The sequence below is a fragment of the Ochotona curzoniae genome, unplaced genomic scaffold (assembly GCF_017591425.1).
Source record: "Ochotona curzoniae isolate NIBS_2020 unplaced genomic scaffold, NIBS_Ocur_1.0 contig_1, whole genome shotgun sequence".
NCBI classification, from domain to species: Eukaryota; Metazoa; Chordata; class Mammalia; order Lagomorpha; family Ochotonidae; genus Ochotona; species Ochotona curzoniae.
Window position 1 is genome coordinate 35,190,367 of NW_024464918.1, and position 19,945 is coordinate 35,210,311.

General features: G+C 41.1%; 1 protein-coding gene across 1 annotated transcript in view; it reads right to left on the bottom strand.

Annotated features, from left to right (window-relative positions):
* The window catches only part of MEIKIN (meiotic kinetochore factor), a 65,903-nt gene continuing 45,958 nt past the window's right edge, over positions 1-19,945 (bottom strand). The window contains exons 11-13 of the mRNA XM_040974570.1: positions 18,517-18,636; positions 11,179-11,302; positions 1-322 (exon numbers count right to left, since the gene is read on the bottom strand). Coding sequence (XP_040830504.1) covers positions 291-322; positions 11,179-11,302; positions 18,517-18,636 — 276 coding nt within the window. The 3' untranslated portion in view covers positions 1-290. The remainder of the gene's footprint in view (positions 323-11,178; positions 11,303-18,516; positions 18,637-19,945) is intronic.

Here is a 19,945-nt window from a genome sequence, read left to right on the forward strand (position 1 = left end):
CTTTATAAATAGTAAAACCATCCATCTTAGTACATAGCCTTCTAGTAACCACTCTTTGGTTCCTATATAATAACACAAATGCACACACTTAAGGAGCATATGAAAAATATTTTCATTCTTAATCCATTAAAAGTGGAAAGAACCTCAATAGAAACTCATTATGTACATGTATTACAAATAGCTGGAGAGTTCTGAATTTTAATTTTATATAATCTCAGGCAGACATGTTGCTTTATAGACTTTAACTTCACATTCATATCTTCAAAGAAGTGAAAATTCAGCCACAGCTATTATGTCTTCTTATTTGCTTTTATTATAATATCTGGAGGGGAAAAAAACAACAATGGATTAATGCATATACAAGGTGGTATTAAGCAACAGTTACTAAAACCCATCTCTTCAGGGGACAGAGTTCTTGGTGCCCTGGCCACTCTAGTTCCTCATTCAGTCAAGCCTTTGGAAAGGAATACGGAGGCAATTTTTAAAAAGAGACAGAGATAAAACAGCTGGCCTGCCCCTACCTGGCCATGCTGAGGTCAGTTCTCCTCTGAAACACAAGGAGATCTATTTAAGAACATTTCTTGTGGAAAATCTGACAATCATTGTCTGTAATTACAGGGCCCCGAACCAGCCTTGTGCATGCACAGAAGTCAAACCGACTGTGCAGCTCTGTGCTAGTCCTCCTTGGCCACTCCCCAGGCCAAAGCCCCTCAGGCTCTTCCGCTCAGCTCCTGCACATGCTGCTACACGTTGTCACAGTGGAACCCAGGTTCCTCCCAATTGCAGGGTTCCAGGGCATTTCTCCCCATATCACGTACCAGGACAATTAGAATGCAGCCACCTCTGCCCTTGTCCTATTTTTTTTCTAAGATTTATTTATTTTTATTGGGAAGTCAGGTACACAGAGAGGAGGAGAGAGGAAGATCTGTCCACTGGTTCACTCCCCAAGCGGTCACAATGGCTGGAGCTAAGCCAATCCAAAGTCAGGAGCCTGGAGTTTTTTCTGGGTCTCTCACATGGGTACTGGGTCCCAAGGCTTTGAGTCATCTTTGACTGCTTTCCCAGGTTACATGCAGAGAGCTGGATGGGAAGCAGGGCTGCCGGAACTCAAACCAGCATGCATATGGGAGCCCAGTGTGTGCAAGTCAAGGACTTTAGCTACAGGCTACTGTGCCGGGCCCTGGTCCTACTTCATACCTCCCACAGAATTTCCCGCATTCTCTGTGCGTCCATAAACAGGATCCCACGTGTACTTCTATTAAAGTACATGTATCTCATTTGATTTTCACCCCTAGTTTGCAAAGCAAGATTTACTTAAGAAAAAAGGGGAAAAGGGTCTCCAGTCATGGTGGCAGGAAAAGGTTCCATGTGTATTGAAGGAAAAAAACCAAGGTAATGGTGGAAACGGTGCCTTCTAGGCAGCATCTCAGGGGTAGCACTCAAAAAGACAAAAAGAAAAGCCTCATTCACAATTAGTTTTAAATACCTGACTGCTGCGAGAGACTCTAACTCTATGAAAACAACATCTTCATTTCAATACCACCAGGGACTGCTTCTCACATTTAATATCTAGACCCATTAAATGTTTGTTGAATGAGTGAACCAGCCAACTATAGAACTTCTTTTCATGTAGTAGCCACATGACACCAAAACAACTGGCTTAAAAGGACTCCATGACCTCAAACTATTTTGATTTATTTTTTTTCCCTTAAAGAACTGCCTGGCATATTTCATCCCTGTATTTGTACTAAATTTATCTGTGTCAAAGACCATAACACACTTACCTAAATATATTCTTTTTAAAATAATATCTATTTATTTGGAAGAGTCAAGAGAGATAGAGATGAGAGAAAGAGAGAGAGAGAGAATTTTTCCACCAGCTGGGCCAGGCTTAAGCCAGGAGCCTGGAGCTTTTTCCAGTCCTTTCACACAGGGTGGCAGAGGCCCACGGACTAGGGTCATCCTCTGTTGCTTTTCTCAGGCAATTATCAGGGAGCTGTATCAGAAGAGGAGCAGTCAGGACACGAACCAGCTCCCATACAGGGTACTGGTGTCTCAGGCTGCAGCTTCACCTGATACGCCACATGCCAGCTCCCAAATAAGTCTTTACGTGAGACGGTGTAATCAAACTTGCTATAAAGACACGTCTATTTAATGCTTTCACTTTTAAAAATGTTTTTATTTTATTTTTATTGGAAAGTTCTATATACAGAGAGGAAGAGAGACAGAGAGGAAGATCTTCCATCCATTGATTCACTCCACAAGCAACTGCAACAGGCTGGTGCTGAGCCAGTCCAAAACCAGGAGCCTGGAACCTCTTCCAGGTCTCCCATGTGGATGCAGGGTCCCAAGGCTTTGTGCTTTCCTCGACTGCTTTCCCAGGCCACAAGCAGGGAGCTGGAAGGGAAGTGGGGCTGCTGGGATTAGAACTGGCACCCATATGGGATCCCAGTGAGTGCAAGGCGAGGACTTTAGCCGCTAGGCTCTGGCACCAGGCCCAATATTTTTACTTTTTATAAATAATAATAGTTGGGCCCGGTGCGGTGGCACAGTGGTTAAGGTCCTCACCTTGTACGTCCGGGATCCCATATGGGCACCGGTTCTAATCCCAGCAGCCCCGCTTCCCTTCCAGCTCCCTGCCTGTGGCCCGGGAAGGCAGTCGAGGACGGCCCAAAGCTTTGGGACCCTGCACCTGTGTGCGAGACCTGGAAGAGGTTCCTGGCTTCAGATCGACATAGCATCGGCCGTTGTGCTCACTTGGGGAGTAAATCATCGGACGGAAGATCTTCCTCTCTGTCTCTCCTCTCTGTATATCCGCCTTTCCAATAAAAAAATAATAAAAATAAATCTTTAAAAAAAATAATAATAGTTGCAAAATACTTTTGAATAGTTTTGAAATAGTTTTCAAAATGAGAAATAGGCTAGAATTGAAGAATTCACCTAACCTATAGAAGAAGTAATTACTATATAATGAATGATTTTTACATGTTGGATACTTTACACACTTTATATCTAATCCTTACAATGGTTCTTTGTGGTGTGAAATACCATTTCATCAGTTTTATAGACAGAAGGACAAAATTCAGAATATTCAAGAAATTTGCTTATGTGATAAATTTATGATAAGTTTTGGGCTGTCCTACTCTCAAGTCATTTCTACTACCAGCTCTCATATGCTTCACCTGTATGTTGTTATTCTAATAACAGTTTGAGACACACATTTATAACACAGAATTTATAATTTCCTCTGAAGCCTAAAATAAAAGTCTTATGATTTTTACTGTGAGATAGCTACACATTTTGTCTAATTTCCTGAAAGATAATATTCAATTGAAAATCTTCTATGACATCTCAAGGCAAACTTTAAAATAAAGCCTCCTCTCCAGCTTCCTTCAATGACTTGTTCTGGTTCTGGTTGTGCTAATAATCAGTCAAGGGTGAATTTGGCCAAGTTATTGATCCGGCAAGGCCCTTTTAGTCAACTGTAAGATCAGCAAAAAGACTAGGTAAGTACATGGTTTTAAAATTTTGGTTATTTGTCAGAATAACTTTAAGTTACTCAAAATGGGACTGGCACAATAGTGCAGCAAGCTAATCCTCCACCTATGGCGCTGGCATCCCATACAGGCACAGTTCTTACCCTGGTTGCACCATTTTCAACCCAGCTCCGTGCTTTTGGCCTGGGAAAGCAGCAGAGGATGGCTCAAGCCCTTGCAGCCCTGCATCTATGTGGGAGACCTGGAAAAAGCCCCTGGCTCCTGGCTTCAGATCAGCTCAGCTCCAGGTGTTGCAGCCATTTGGGAGTAAACCAGTGGACAGAAAATTTCTCTGTCTCTCCTTTTCTCTCTGTATACCTCCTTTTCAAATAAAAATAAAATAAAATCTTTTTAAAATATAGTACTCAAGCTAGGGGTGGTTTTATTACACAGAGGGTTGAGCTGCCACTTGCAGTGCAGGCAGTCTGTATCAAAGTACCAATTCTAGTATTGGCTGTTCTACTTCCAATCCAGCTCCCTGCCAATGTGCCTATAAAATAAGGGGAAGATGGCTGATATGTTTGGGCACCTGTCATTTACACAGAAGAACCAAATGAAGATCCTGGCTTCTGTATTTTGCCTGGCCCAAGCCTGACCCACTGCATCCATATTGGGAATGAACCAGCAGATGGAACATAGATAGACAGATAATCTGAGTGAGTGAGTGAGTGTGTGTGTGAGTGTGCTTGTGTGTCTTTCCCTGTCTTTAACCTTGACTTTCAAATAAGTAAATCTTTTTTCAAACCAAGAGTCTCTCAAAATGCATATTCCTGTGCCATTTCCCTAGGGATATGGCATCCCAAGTTGGTTAATACTCACGTGCAGGTGATAGGAGGACCATATATTAAGAAACCTTGGACTAGCCATTTTTGTGTCTTCTAACTGGCTATCACCAATAGACCTCTACTTAGTCACATCACCTCCTTTATCTTTTGGTTCAGTTCCACCAATTAATCCCTAATCAGCACAGCACCAGTTATTAATAAACAAGGAGCGTACTGAACATAGTCTCAGACCATCAAAAGTGAGCTTCATCCCATGCTCCTGATTAGATTACTGCCAACTAGTTAAAACCTTAAATGCCAGAACTAAAAATAGGCTGATGCATGTTTAAAACAACATGATCACTTGAAGGGCTTAGCTATTTTTACTAAAGGAAAGGCAGAGACAAACAGCCAGAGGCTGAAAATTACTTAAATGAGGAGGCTGCTGTTGAGAGCCTATAAAAAAGCCAGGAGGTGGCACCATTAGTTTAACATTCATGAAGTGCTGAGGATGGAATGATCGTCTCCAAAGAAAGGCAAAGATTTTGGTCTGAAAGAAGCCTCAAAGACATATTTTGGTTTTGATTTGTTGCATACTTTAACCCAGAATTTTGACAATATCTAATTTAATAAACTAATATAACAGGCCAAAAAATCTACTTATTACTTAATGTACTTATTTTAACTAAATCCTATATATATACTATATAATACATACATACTGTATAATATATACATAGAAAATCACACACAAATGTATAGCTTGTTGAGTTTGGACAGACACAACACACAGGTGCAGTTAAGAACCAGATAACCAAATAGAACATCACTAGCAGCCTAGAATTTCCCCCTTATAACTCCATCTGGTTCATAGACCCATCCCAACAAGAGGACCCATTATTCTAGTTTGAAGGTTAGTTATGCCTGGCTTTGTGCCACATGTAAACAATATTAAATATACTCTACCGTATTTTAAAATGTGACAATAGACATGTAGCTGAATATGTAACATGCACCATGCAACAGCTGCACGCGACTGCACACTGTTGATTCTCACAGCTATTTAGCACTCCAGCTAATGAATATATCACATTTTAAAACCAATTTTTCGTTATGAGCATTTAAACAGTGCCTAATTTGGGCTTACCATAAACAGTGGTACTAAGAATATCTTACAAGTGTCTTTACACACACACACACACATACCACATGAACACATTACAGTTGGGTATATCCCTACAGGTGGATTTTCTGGGTCTCTAGTGATCTTCCACTTCAGTGAAATTCCTAGGGGTCTGGTATTACAAGAGACAGTCCTTTTAAAGTGAAAGAAATTATATTTTATCTGATCCCTCCTACAACCAAAAAGGAGGCACAGTGCCTTTGGGGCCTATATGGATTCTAGAGGTAATAACCTTCCTTACTTAGGTGAGCTACTCCAGCCAGTCTATCAGATGAATACTTACCCATGGGCCGCCAAGTTACTAATTAGAGTTGAACACTTAACCGTGGGCTGCTCTTAATGAACTGTGTGTTGTCCGCCTTATGATTCTTGTGTGAAGAGCAGTACTTCATTACCAAATGTAAGTGGTGTATATGAGACTACACTTAAACAGCCCCTGAAGATACAAGTAACATGAGGAAGTGGTCCAGGTGGCTCTACACCAGTTACACTACCTCTTCTTTCACCCTGCACTTGTGGTGACACTGGGAGTTCTCTACAATGAGATGTCTGGAGAGGAGGAAGCGCAGGTCTTCCTCTGCAGATGGCTCTGCACAATATGTAGGCACCACAGAAAAGTGGAGAGTTAACAGCCCTTAGAATTCATTTTTTAAATATCCCTGAAAAAAAAAAAACCTGGGAAAGTCCTCCCAGTGTACATAAACAATGTACCTGAATGCTTGCTTTGCTGGAAAGAAAATGCTAAAATGTTTGATTATATATTGACTCATGTGTGACAGCAATAGTTTAGCTAGATGGTCAGTATCTTACAAAGAACATGATTGGACAATATACATTAAGGAACTTTGGGAAGGGGCTTTGGATAATGTTCCCTGAATAAGCAAATACCTACATATACATACACACATGAAGGTATGTTCCACATAGATGGTCTTCAAAAGGTGACTTCAGGTGATGGCACTGTAAGTGCAGTGGGTAAAACTGCTGAATGCAGAGTCAGCATCCCACATGAGTACCTGTTCAAGTCCTAGCTGCTTTATTTCCAATCCAGCATCCTGCTTTTGTGCTCAGGAAAGCAGCAGAAGATGGTGCAAGTGCTTGGACCCTATACCACATGGGAGACTTGAAAAAGCTTCTGGATTCTGACTTCAGACTTCAGACCAGGTTTTGGGTGCATGGGGAGTCAATCAGAGAATGATAGATCTCTCTCTCTCTCTCTCTCTCCCTCTCTCTACCTTATCTGTAACTGCCTTTCAAAAAAAAAAGTAATTCATCTCTAAAAAAAAAACCTCCTCTGCTGAGGATTTTATTTATTTTTATTAGAAAGGCAGATTTATATAGATTGAAGGAGAGACAGAAAAATCTTCTATCTGCTGTTTCACTCCTCAAGGGCCACAGACCAGAGCTAAGCTGATCCAAAGCCAGGAATCTCCAACATGGGTGCAGGGTTCCAAAGGCCTGGGCCATCCTATATTGCTTTTCCAAGCCACTGGCAAGGAGCTGGATGGGAAGTGGAGCAACTGGGACAAGAACCAGTGCCCATTTTGGATTCCAGCGTGCTGGGGTCCATGCAGAGGGGGTGGAAGACACGAAGGTGTGAAGAGTATTGTTCCACTGTAGGCAGGGCCGCAAGGAATTTCCTGCTGCATGACAGGGCCTGACGGATGTCTCTACAACCACCTGAATGCAGCTCCACCTCCCTTTGCATGGGCGCTGGACCAGCCCCACTGAGAATTCTGTAATCTATTTAGGCACTGCCTGCCACTGTGGAGCTGGTGTTTGCCACCAATGTGAGCTTGGAAGTTGATGTTGCTGATAACATCTTGGCAAAAGGGCCTTTTACAATTCATGCTGTCTGTCTCTAACTGCCCCCATTGACCATCCCTGATCTTTAGCTCCCTCCTTCTATGATGCATTTCCTCCCTTAAATGATTCAAGGGGAAGTTGTAGGATGAGGATTGTAGTGGGAATGTGTTACTGATTGATATGTGCCATCTATTGAGAAATTCCTGACCACAGAATTAGAACTGCGGATATCCTGCCTTGGGAAACATTTGGCAAAATATCCTTAGGAATGCCCGCTTGACCAGGTGTGAAAAGTCTATGCCAGCCTTTGTGACGGCTTCTGTATAAATAAAGTGGACAGCTTTCTCACATTGTCCATTATGATCCTGGAATTGTAGTGGTCCACTTTTCTTTTCTCTTTGCGTCTCATCCACGCACCCTTCGCAAGTTCCAAACTCAGCTGGAGCTGGACTCTGGCACCAGCGTGTACAAAGTGAACATTTAGCCACTAGGCTATTGCTCCAGGCCCAGCAGAGGAGGATTTTGATCATCAAAAGCCTAGGTTAACGAATTCAGTACATACCAATGAGAACCTTTTCCAGCCACCCCTAGCAAAACAGGGCTGAGGAAATACGGTGACTGACATTCTCTTAGATCTTAACTGGTAAACAAACCAGTCATGGTGTTGCAGGGGTGCAGGGTCAATAACAGGGACTTCTACTCACCAAGTGGGGAACAGTCACTGCTGAGTACACAGCTTAGCATCCGCAAAGACCAACGTTGAGTTCCCAAATGTATGCAACTCCTTGGGATAATCATGCAGATTTCTAGTGACAAGATGATTATCTGGGATCTCTTTATCATATGTTTTGCCCATACTGTAATTGATACTCAAAACAGATCTGCTTTCCCTGTACATAAAATTCCAAAAACTACCCCATACACACTTACAGAATGCCATGACCATGGTACTCTACACAGCACTGCTTTTGTTCAAAGGACTCATTTCACAGCAAAATAATTGCACAACGAGTCTATACTCAGGGAATTCCCTAGTCTTGTGGTGTTCCCTGTCATGCACCTGGCCTGACAGGAGGACAGGTCTTTTTGAAGATGCAGAGGCAGCATCAGCTGGGCTGCAATAATTCCAAGGGTTAACGCCAAGTTCTCCAGAACACTGTGGATCATATGAATGATTCCAGTGTATGGTGCTGTTTCTCCCATAGCAATAAACGGGGTATGAATGGAAATGGAACCGCTGGTAATCTTCCTGGTGACTTAGTGACAGATTTTGGTTCCCCCTCCCATGACTTATTGCTCTGACAGCCTGGCGGTCTCAGTTTCAAAGGAAGGAATGATTCACCAGAAAAAAAAAAAATCCTACTGGCAGGGAAGATTTCATCCAATCACTTTGGACTTTTCATCCAAAAGAAACAGGTGACTGATGCAGACTGTCAATTAGAAGCTGAACTATTATTCCATTACAGCTAAGAAAGTGCATCTGTGTTGAACTTTAGTATCTCTTAATATTATTACGTCCTATAATTAAGGTTAATGGAAAATCATATTAACTCAATCCAGGCAGGACAACTAATGGTCCAAAGCTATCAGGAATGAAGGCTTGGATCCACCATGATTATCTGCAATATTTAGTGAAGAAAGATGGAGTATATACCAGGCAGTGAAAGAAGGCAATGACATGATTCGTTTTCTTAAAAAGATTTAAGAAAATTTTATTTTCTTATCATTTAAAGTAATATATATTAATAATAACTAGCTTTTTAATCACGGTTTTTAAGTTAAAGAATATCAATGAGAAGAGTGAATATCACACGTAGGTCCTGCATCCTCTTCTGGGGAAGGCATCACACATTCCTGGCTTTGTACGGGGAAGATATATCAGTTTAAACTGATAAATGACTTTTCTTTGCTCAGAAATGAAGTATCGCCTAAGAGATATTTAAATGAATGTGGAACTCTCAGGGGTGGCTAGGGTCATTAGGCGGTACTACACAACTATTCAAACGCTAGTCTGTGTTGCTGTGAATTTTGTAAATGTCGTTGAGATGTGTAACAGTTGGCTTCAAGGAGGTTATCCTGGATAATGTGAGCAGATACCATCCCCTTGCTTAAAAGACCTGAAGAGGAAGACTGGATTTTTCTGAAGAGAACTCTGCTTGCGGTCTATATCATCAGTTCCTCTTGAGTTTCCAGCCTGCCTACAGGCCCACAATTTTTTTTTCTATTTGTTTGCTTTTTTTTATTGGAAAATCAGCTATACAGAGAGGAGGAGAGAGAAAGAGGAAGATCTTCTGTCCACTGATTCACTCCCCAAGCAGCCTTAATGGCTGCAGCTGAGCCGATCCGAAGCCAGGTGCCTGGAAACTCCTCTGGATCTCCCACGAAGCCAGGAGCCCAGACCCCCCTCGGGGTCTCCCACACGAGAGCAGGGTCCCAAAGCTTTGGGCCGTCCTCAACTGTTTTCCCAAGCCACAAGCAGGGAGCTGGATGGGAAGCAGAGCCTCAGGGATTAGAACTGGCACCCATATGGGATCCCAATGTGTGCAAGGAAAGGATTTTAACCACTAGGCTACCAAACCAGGCCCAGGCTCACAGTTTTAAAATTTGACCAACCAGGCACCAGAACCATGTAAGTCGATTCCTTGAAATTAATCTTTATACATACATATATGCATGTAGATAAGTACACACATACACATGTTTGTTAACAATTATGTCACTGAACAACAGGGGTTTGCTATGAGAAACATGTTATTAAGCAATGCTGTCATTGTGTAAACATCATGGAGTATATTCCCACAAACTAAGATGGCTGTAATGTCACTAGGTGATTATGGGACGTCGTTATGGGACTACCATCATAGATATGGTCCATTGTTGGTGAAAACATTGCCATAAGGCATGTGACTGCACACACTGTCTCACACCCACACGTATCTACTACTGGCCCTGATTCTTTGCTATGACGCTGATTCAGAAATCTGCCATTTCCTCCCACTACACTACTGTTATCGCAGGTATAGACATTTAGTATGTGGTCTTTGCCCTTAATATTTTATAACCCAAGGGTTATGAAAGGTTAGTATTATAAATTATATCAGTAGCAGAGCTTTATTGTTAATTATTTATTCACATGGTTTTGAGGAGAGAAGATAAGAGAGAGAGAGAGACTGTACCCAAGGCGAACAGCGTGGAGAAAATGAAGAATCAGGAGTATACAACTTAGTTGAAGCTATACATAATTACTAAGCTTTAATTGCTTCATTGGCTGCTTACTCAAAAAAATTCTAAAGCTCCACTGAGTAATTTGGTGCAGTGTCTGAAATGCAATGAGGGAAATATCACCAAAAAAACTAATTTGGAGATTAAATAAGTTATAAGATTGAGTTCCATTCTACCTGTTGGTAGGAGTATGACTTTAGATCAAGGGAAAACTACTTCCAATCTGAAGTTTACTGTGTAAAATGAGGACAACAGTACATATCCTATTACAAAGTCATACTGAGAAACAAGTGAGCTAGAACAAGGTTCTTAGAATAGTGTCGTTTATAGAGGAAGTGCTCAACCAATGTTGGGTGAACACAAAAACAACTCAACTCTGAAAAGAATGCTACTCAGAATGAAATCCCCAAAACATTAAACTTCAGATAGCCTTAAAGGAAGATACATGCAATAAGTATATTGTAAATCAATGTCATAAACTAATTTTTCAAAAGATGAAATGTTTGTCTTTAAAAGATACTCAACTTTATGAAAACCTTACCATTCTGATCTGTGGAAGAACCTTCAGAATACAATTTAAAGCTGACTTTCTTTTTGTACACATGGAATTTGCAGTTTAAAAATTTAATATCATTCCAAAACTATGCTCTGCCTTCAGAGTACATACCTTGAGGAATACCTTTGGGAGGAGAATATGTTTTCTTCTTTACAATAATACGTTTACTTTTCACTTGTCTAGTTCCTGGTGATGCCCTAATAATACAACATACTTCTGATACATTTGAAGGAAACTGAAAAGGAAAAAAAAAAAGGCAGGTATTGTGTGATTCCTCTAGGTACTGTGTTTATAACTGCTTTACTTAAAAAGCAAATAAGTTCAGTAACTGTAATTCATAGATATTAATAATAGCAATCATGTATAAACTGCTTAATCCATCTCCAGGCACTAAATTTGTTTTAAAACATTTGCTCATTTGGGACTGATACTGTGGCATAGCAGTCTAATCCTCTGCCTGTGCCACTGATATCCCATAGGGACAGCAGCTTGTTCCCTGGGTGCTCTATTTCTGACACAGCACCCTGCTAAGGGCCAGGAAAGCACTGGAGGGTGGCCCAAATCCTCGGTCTCTGCACCCCAATGGGAGACCCAGAAGAAGCTCCTAACTCCCAGCTTCGGACCTGCCCAGCTCTAGCAGCTGTTTGTAGAGTGAGCCAGCAGACAGATGAGCTCTTTCTGTCTCTTCCCTTTCCCTGTAATAATTGTTTTTAAGATTTATTTATTTCTATTGCAAGTCAGATATATAGACAGGAGGAGAGAGTGACCATAACAGCTGGTGCTGCGCTGATCCAAAGCCAGGAACCAGGAACCTTCTCCAGGTCTCCCAAGTTGGTGCAGGGTCCCAAGGCTTTGGGCCGTTCTTGACTGCCTTCCCAGACCACAAGCAGGGAGCTGGATGGGAAGTGGAGCCGCCAGGATTAGAACTGGCACCCATATGGGATCCTGGCACATTCAAGGCAAGGACTTTAGCCTCTAGCCACTGCGCTGGACACTTCCCTGTAATTCTGCCAAATAAAAATAAATAATTTTTAAAAAATGAGTGCTTGCCCATTTACTACAAGAACCAGGCAAGGCTTTATAATACACCCATTTTATAAATAAGGAAACTGAGTTTCAGAGAGATTAGATAACTTACACAGTAATACATAGTAAGTAATAGTAGAGTTGAGATTCAAGCACTCCAAACTAGGAGGGAAAGTATGCATGACTGGAGTTACAGCAAAAAATTTAAATTTCATCAATTTTCTATCAAGCAGTATCTAAAATAAATAAATATTGTATCTTTAGAAATGGTATATCTTATTTCTTAGAACTCAAATTTCTTATTAAGAGATCTTCCCATTTTAGATAAATGCCATATATATATGGAAATATATATATTATAAAATTCACATTATCTTTTTTTGATAAACATTTGCTATTTTCCTGCACATCATTTATTTTATATTCTTAGCTGAATCAACCACTCTCCCAGCCTGCACACGGCTTTTTCCTTATAATCAGGCAGAAGTGATAACACTTCTGAGTGCCAGGTAATCAGAAGTCCCAGCCTTGCCAGGCAATTGATTTCCTGCCCCTAGACACACCGATCAGCTTAGACAAGAGCACTGTGAACGGGCTATCAGGGTGAAGGGAGTATGGCACCCAAGATTCTGACACTGAGAATCTTTACCAGCAGTTAGCGCAAGGGCAGACACTTAATCTAGTGGTTTAGATGCCCATGACCCACATCAGAGTGCCTGGGTTTGGTACCTGGCTCGGGCTTCTGGCTCCAGCTCCTTTTTAATGCAGACCTCGGAGACAGTGATGATAGCTTGAGGAACTGCATCCCTGCCACCCACACAGGCGAACTATAGTTCACACCTGGGCATCATGGGAATTTGGCAGATGGGCCAGTGTAGAGAGTATGTTTGCCTGCTCTGTTTTACTCATCTACACGTTCTTTCAATGTCTCTCTCTCTCTCTCTCTCTCTCTCTTTCTCTCTCTCTCTCTGTGTTGTCTCAGCCTCTCAATTTCTTTAACATTATTTTTCAAAGGTAGTTAGATAACGGCTGGCATTTTGGTGCAGCAGCCAAAGCCACTTCCTGTGACATCAGCATAGTTTATAGACATACCAGTTTGAATCACAGCTGCTCTCCTTTCAATCTGTTCCCTGGTAAGGCAGCTGGGAAGACAAGAGAGGAGGACCCAAGTCTTGGGGTTCCTGCCACTAAGAGAGACCTGATTAGAATTCTCCAGTCCTAGCTTTGGCATGATCCAGGTTTGGCCATTGTGGCCAATGGGGGAATGAGCCAGCAGATGGAAGATCTCTGTCTGACGCTTTTCTGTCACTTTACTTTCCAACTAAAAAAATTAAATAAATAAACCTTTAAAAACAAGCAAAAAGGTAGTTATGTTGTTTCATTGTGACGCTCAGTCCTAGATAAAGCTCTTGGTAGAAGCAACAGATATAAATCTTCATAGAAAGATGGCATTCTCAATTTAGAACCACACAAATCTCATCCAATAACATCAAGTAAACATATGATCAGAGGCAGAGTCAAGAACAGCAAGAATTGTTCTTCAAGATTCTACTCAGAATAGTTTCAGGCAAAAATAAGAACAAAATAAATTTCCCCTCCTCTTAAAGTTTAATTATAACAATAATCAAAGATATATCAAACTTAGGAGAACTCAAGTTACCATGTATAAGACTACGTATCAAACAAGGAATGGGTTTGACCCTTGAATAGAAAATAGTGCAATTAGTAAATCAGAAAAGAGTAATAATTTGCAAAATAACTTAATAATAATAAAATGTTAATGATGAACATATTATAAGAGACTATAAGCAATGAAAAGTGGATTTGATACAGAAGCAACCAGACTGTGTTAAAATGAACAATGAATGAATAACAAATTCAACTGAAGATTAAGCAACAAAGGTTACTATAGATTTACTGAAAACATTTCAGAGTAAGAACAAATTGAAAAACATTAAAGAGAGGGTAGGGTAAAAGATACAGAAAAGAGACCAAGCCTTAGCACATGCTACTTACTGTTCCAGAGAGAATAAAACAGATGATAATTGAGAAATTTTCACAAACTGGTGAAAGATATGAAGCTGCAGATTCATAAAACCAAATTAGGGTTAAAATGGAAGCAGGAATTTGGCATAGTGGGTAAGACTCTGTGTTGGGACCCCACATGCCATATGCAAATGCCTGGGTTTGATTTTGGGCTCTGCTCTCAATCCCAGCTTCCTGCTAACATGCACCCTTTGAGGCAGCAGGTAAGGGTCAAGAGTTAGATCTTTGCCACCTACATGGGAAACTTAGACTGAGTTCCTGGATCCCAGTTTTGGTTTGGCACAGTCTCGTAGGATAATTGTGGGCTTTGGGGGAACTGAACTGGTGGATCAAAGATTTCTCTCCCTCTGTCTCCCACTGTCCCCACTCCACGGGCTTTCAAATAAACATTTTTTTTTCCTGGAGAACACAAACTTTCTAGTTTCCTTGTGATTCAGTGAGACTCTGTGACTTTTTCTGGTCAACAAGTGGATAAAAGCAATACACATCACTTCCATGCCAGGATATTTAATTGTGAATTTAAAAAGGTCTTCCGGAGTTTTTTTACTTCCAGTGTCATGGTTTTTAATAACATTAAAAGTGGTGGCAGGCCCAATGCGGTAGCCTAGCAACTGAGGTCCTCGCCTTGAATGAGCTGGGATCTTCTATGGGCGCCTGTTCTAATCCCTGAGGCCCCACTTCCCATCCAGCTCCCTGCTTGTGGTCTGGGAAAGCAGTCAAGGACGGCCCAAAGCCTTGGGACCCTGCGCCCATGTGAGAGATCCAGAAGAAGCTCCTGGCTCCTGGGTTCGGATCAGCGCGGCTCTGCCTGTTGCAGCTGCTTGGGCAGTGAATCATCAGATGGAAGATTTTCCTCTTTGTCTCTCCTCCTCTCTGTATATCTGACTTTCTAATAAAGATAAAATAAATCTTTTTTTTAAAAAAAGTGGTGACTAGTCTGTCAGTTACAATGAATAATCAACTCAATGAAAACATAGTCTGGGGCCCGGCGCGGTGGCGCAAGTGGTTAAGGTCCTCGCCTAGCACGCCCGGGATCCCATATGGGCGCCGGTTCTAATCCCGGCAGCCCCGCTTCCCTTCCAGCTCCCTGCCTGTGGCCCGGGAAAGCAGTCGAGGATGGCCCAGGGCTTTGGGACCCTGCACCTGCGTGGGAGACCCGGAAGAGGCTCCTGGCTTCGGATCGGCATAGTATCGGCCCGTTGAGCTCACTTGGGGAGTGAATCATCGGACGGAAGATCTTCCTCTCTGTCTCTCCTCTCTGTATATCCGCCTTTCCAATGAGAAAATAATAAAAATAAATCTTTAAAAAAAAAAAAAGAAAAGAAAACATAGTCTGAGTAAGAAATGAACTTTTGTTGTTCTAGTAACAATGTTTTTGAAAGACATTTATTCATTTATTTTTATTTGAAAGTCACAGTTAGAGAGAGGAAAATCGAGAAAGAGAAAGGGACATCTTTTATTCTCCAAATGGTCACAAAGGCAAGAACTGAGCCAGGCTGAATCCGGTAGTCAGAAACTTTATCTAACGTAGGTCTCCCTTACTGTGGCAGGAATTCAAGAACTTAGACCACCTTCTGCTGCTTTCCTAGGCATGTCAGCAAGGAGCTGTATCAAAAGCAGAGCATGCAGGACACAAAGAGGTGCCCATATCAGATGACAACAATGCAAGCAGTGCATTATACTAAAATGCTGCCCCTGGCCAAGGGATCCTCCCCAGCTCAAGCAGAAACACTGCAGTGCTTTTCCTTTGGTTACCTGGTGAAAACGAGAAACTTAAGAAAATAGAGGTGTGTCATGTACAAACAAAAGGATAATGTCAGATTTCTTATCAGAAACAACACAAGTGAAAAAATAGTAAGGCAATACTTTCTAGTACTTAAAGGGAAAAAACTGCCACCTAAAATTCTGCAGCTAAGTGAAATATCATTAAGGAGCGAAAGCAAAAAAAAAAAAAAAAGGCAGACCAAGCAAGGCTACAACACCCACTGCCAAATGCCAAGGTGAGGTGATCCATGCCACAGCACCTACCAGCACACGTAAGATCTGGAGGTTGGGAACGGGAAGGGGGGCAAGCTTGGTAGGGTGGCAGCAAGGACTCTCATGCTGGGCTCCTGCTCCTGCTGCTGAACATGACAACTGGGACTGGGGGAAGACCAGGCTAAATGGGGCTGGAAGTTAGGGGGAGAGCCAGGCTAGGCTAAACAACTGCACCCACCAGTGCAAGCATGAGTCAGAGTAAATTTTTCCAAAAAACTGAAGCAGGGATATTTAATAGTTAATTTAATGAGACCAACATTATCCAAAGCTAAACAAAGTCAGACACTACAAGAAAACTGCAGGCTAGTAAACCCTCCTCCCCCATGAACTCTGATGTACAAATCATCAACAGCATGCTACCAATTTGAATTTGGAAGCATATTAAAGAGATGGCAGACCATGACCAAATGAGCTTAATTCCTAGAGTGCAAGGATAGCTTATCATATGGAAGCAATATGATACACCACACAGAGCAGAATAAAGAGAGGAAGTGAGCATTTCAACTGATGCAGAAACAGCATTGCACAAAACCCTAACCTTTTAATGACAAAAACACTCAACAAAGCAGCAACTGAAGGAAACTATCTCAACAAAAACAAACATACAGACGCTGCATAACGAACATCATACTCCATGGTGGGAGTCTGGAAGCTTTTTCCTCTAAGTGAGGAGAAGGGGAAGGATGCCATTCGTTCAGCATAGTACTGGCAGTCCTAGCCAGAGGAATTTGTAAAAGGAAGAGGGTGGAGGGGTGCACCTGAATTGGGAATGAAGAAGTAAATTATCTCTGTTCACAGATGATATGCTTTTATATACATAAAATCCCTGAATACATAAAATAACTGAATTCAGCAACTTATCAAGCTATAAAGTTGACACATAAAAACCATTTGCATTTTACCCATCAACAGTAAACAAGTTCAGAGAAAATTATAAAAACATATGCATTTTAATAGTATCAAAAACAATATTTAGGGCTTAACAAAGACACAAAAGATTCTGGTGTTGTGGGGCAGTAGGTGAAATAGCCTCCAATGCTGATTAAAGTCCTGGCTGCTCTACTTCCAATTCAGCCCTCTGCAAATCCATCTGGGAAAGCAGAGGATGGTCCAAGTTCCTGGACCCCTAGCACCCATGTGAGACCCAGATGAAGCTCCTAGCTCCTGCCTGGCAGAACCCCAGCTTACCAACATTTTGGGAGTAAACCAATGGATAGGTAATCTTTCTCTCTCTCCCTCTCCCTCCGTAATACTCTCCTTCCTTCTCTTTCTTCTCTCTCTCACCCTCTCCCTATCTTTCAAACTACAAAACAACACCAAAAAAGTCAAAGATATAAATAATTGGAAATACACTCCACATTTGTGAATTCAAATTTTTAATATTACTAAGATATTACTATGCAACTAGCAAAATAATCTACAGAATCAATGAAATCTCAAATTTTCAACGTCAGGCCCGGTGCAGTAGCCTAGGAGCTAAAGTCTTCACCTTCTATGTACCAGGAATCCCATATGGAAGCCAGTTCATGTCCTGGTTGTCCCCTTCCCATCCAGCTCCCTAATTGTGACCTAGGAAAGCAGTCAAGGATGGCCTAAAGCCATAGGATTCTGCGCCTGTGTGGGAGACCCAGAGGAAGCTCCTGACTTTGGATTGGATCAGCTCTGGCCATTGCGGCCACTTGGGGAGTGAATCAGTGAATGGAAGATTTTCCTCTCTGTCTCTGCTCCTCTGTGTATATCTGACTTTCCAATAAAAATAAATAAATCTTAGAAAAAAAATTCCAATGTCATTCTCTTCAAAAAACAGAAAAATCCACCCTAAAATTTTGAAATCTCAAGTGACCCCAGATGCCAAAATAACCTGAAAAAACAACAGACCTAGAGGATTCACACTTCGTGGTTTTAAAATCTGCTGGAAAGTTACAGTAACCAAACAACATGATGTTGGCATTGAAGAAAAGCAAGATAAACAAATGGAATGGAGAGACCCCAAATTAATCTGGAATATACGGTTAAATAACTTGACAAAGGTTCCAAGACTACTGAACGTTGGAAATGACAGTTCCTTTAATAAATAGTGTTTGGGAAACTGGATATCCACAAACAAAAGAAAGGATGTGGACCCTTACTAACATCATATTAAAATATTATTTTAAAAAGGATTATAAGATCCTTTGAATAATGAGATAAAAACATCATGACATGTGACTCTTCTTCAAATGCAAGTAAATGATTTTAGCATCATCTAAGCTACACATTTATGAGTATCTAATATACCATGTATCTAATAAAACAATAATGATTTCTTTTAGCAATTCAAGGACAATTTGAAAATGCTACCTCATTTGAAGAAGCTTCTTGCAAACTTGACACAGGAACAATTTCATTTGAATTAACATAAGTGCTAACATTTGGACACAGTTCTTCGGAAGATGCTTTTTGTATCGAGGACAAATCAATCTACAAAAGAACATATTCTCCTTGAGAAAAAAATGTTACAAAGCAATTTTTTAAGTAATTAAAGTTGAAAATAATACCTTATTTTCTTTTGGACTTGTTAAGTATAGTTACTGACGCTTGGAAAGTATTCTTCAAAAATTTCAAGCTTTGGGGACCAGCATGGTAGTATAGCCAAGCTAATCCTCCACCTGTGTCACCAGCATTCCATATGGGTTCATATCCCAGCTGCTCCACTTCCAATCCAGATCTCTATGTATGGCCTAAGAAAGCAGCAGAGATGGCGCAAGTCTTTGGGCCCCTGCACCCACATAGTATACCAGGAAGAAGCTCCTGTCTCCTGGCTTCAGATTGCTTCAGCTTCAGCGATTGCGGCCACTTGGGGAGTAAACACAAGATGGGAAACACTCCTGTCCCTCTCTTCTCTCTGTAAAATCTACCTTCCAAATTAAAATAAATAAATCTTCAGTAAATTTCAAGTGTAACTGCGAACAAATCTATCCTAAAAAGTTATGATCCTCTTTTGTTTTAGTGTTATTACTTTTAAAATTAGTTACTTATTTGAAAGGCAGAGTGACAGAGACATAGGGAGAGACAAAAACAAAACAAAATAAACCTTTCATCACTGGTTTCTCCCCAAATGCCTGCAACAACCAAAGCAGACCAGGCTGAAGCCAGGATCCAGGATCTCCATCATGCTCTATCCTATGGGTTGAAGGAGCTCAACTACTGTGGACCACTATCCACTGCCTCTCAGGTGCATTAGCAGGAAAACAGACTGGAAGTAGAGAATAGTTGGGACTCAAACCAGGCACTCTATGCTGTGCAGGTAACCTAAGTGGCAGGTTAACCGACTACACCATAATTCCTGTGTGAATTCTATTTTTTTAAGTAGGAATTTTTGTTACAACACAAATTTCTGCTCATTCTTCTAATAAATATTTTTCAAATGCCTAATAAATAAGTTATCTACCCAGCAACCACACTTCCTAGAATAAATTTCTCTACGTCTTCGTGTGACACAATTTTTCCCTAGTGTGTTGTGTTTATCTTCTTTTTGCTTAGAAATCAAATATCAGATTTTTAAAATCTCAACCTCTAAAATACAACACTCTTCTAAGCACCGTAGCCATATCTCTAACAGGTTACTAAATCACCACACATTTCTGGTGTCATGCTGCAAATACTGAAAACTAGAGTCATGATTCATATGTTGTAGGTGAGGATTCAGAAGGTCTTGACAAGCTGACCATTTCTATCTGACTAGGTACTGTGGTCTGAACCTAGGCCAGACCAAATGCATGGATGCCTT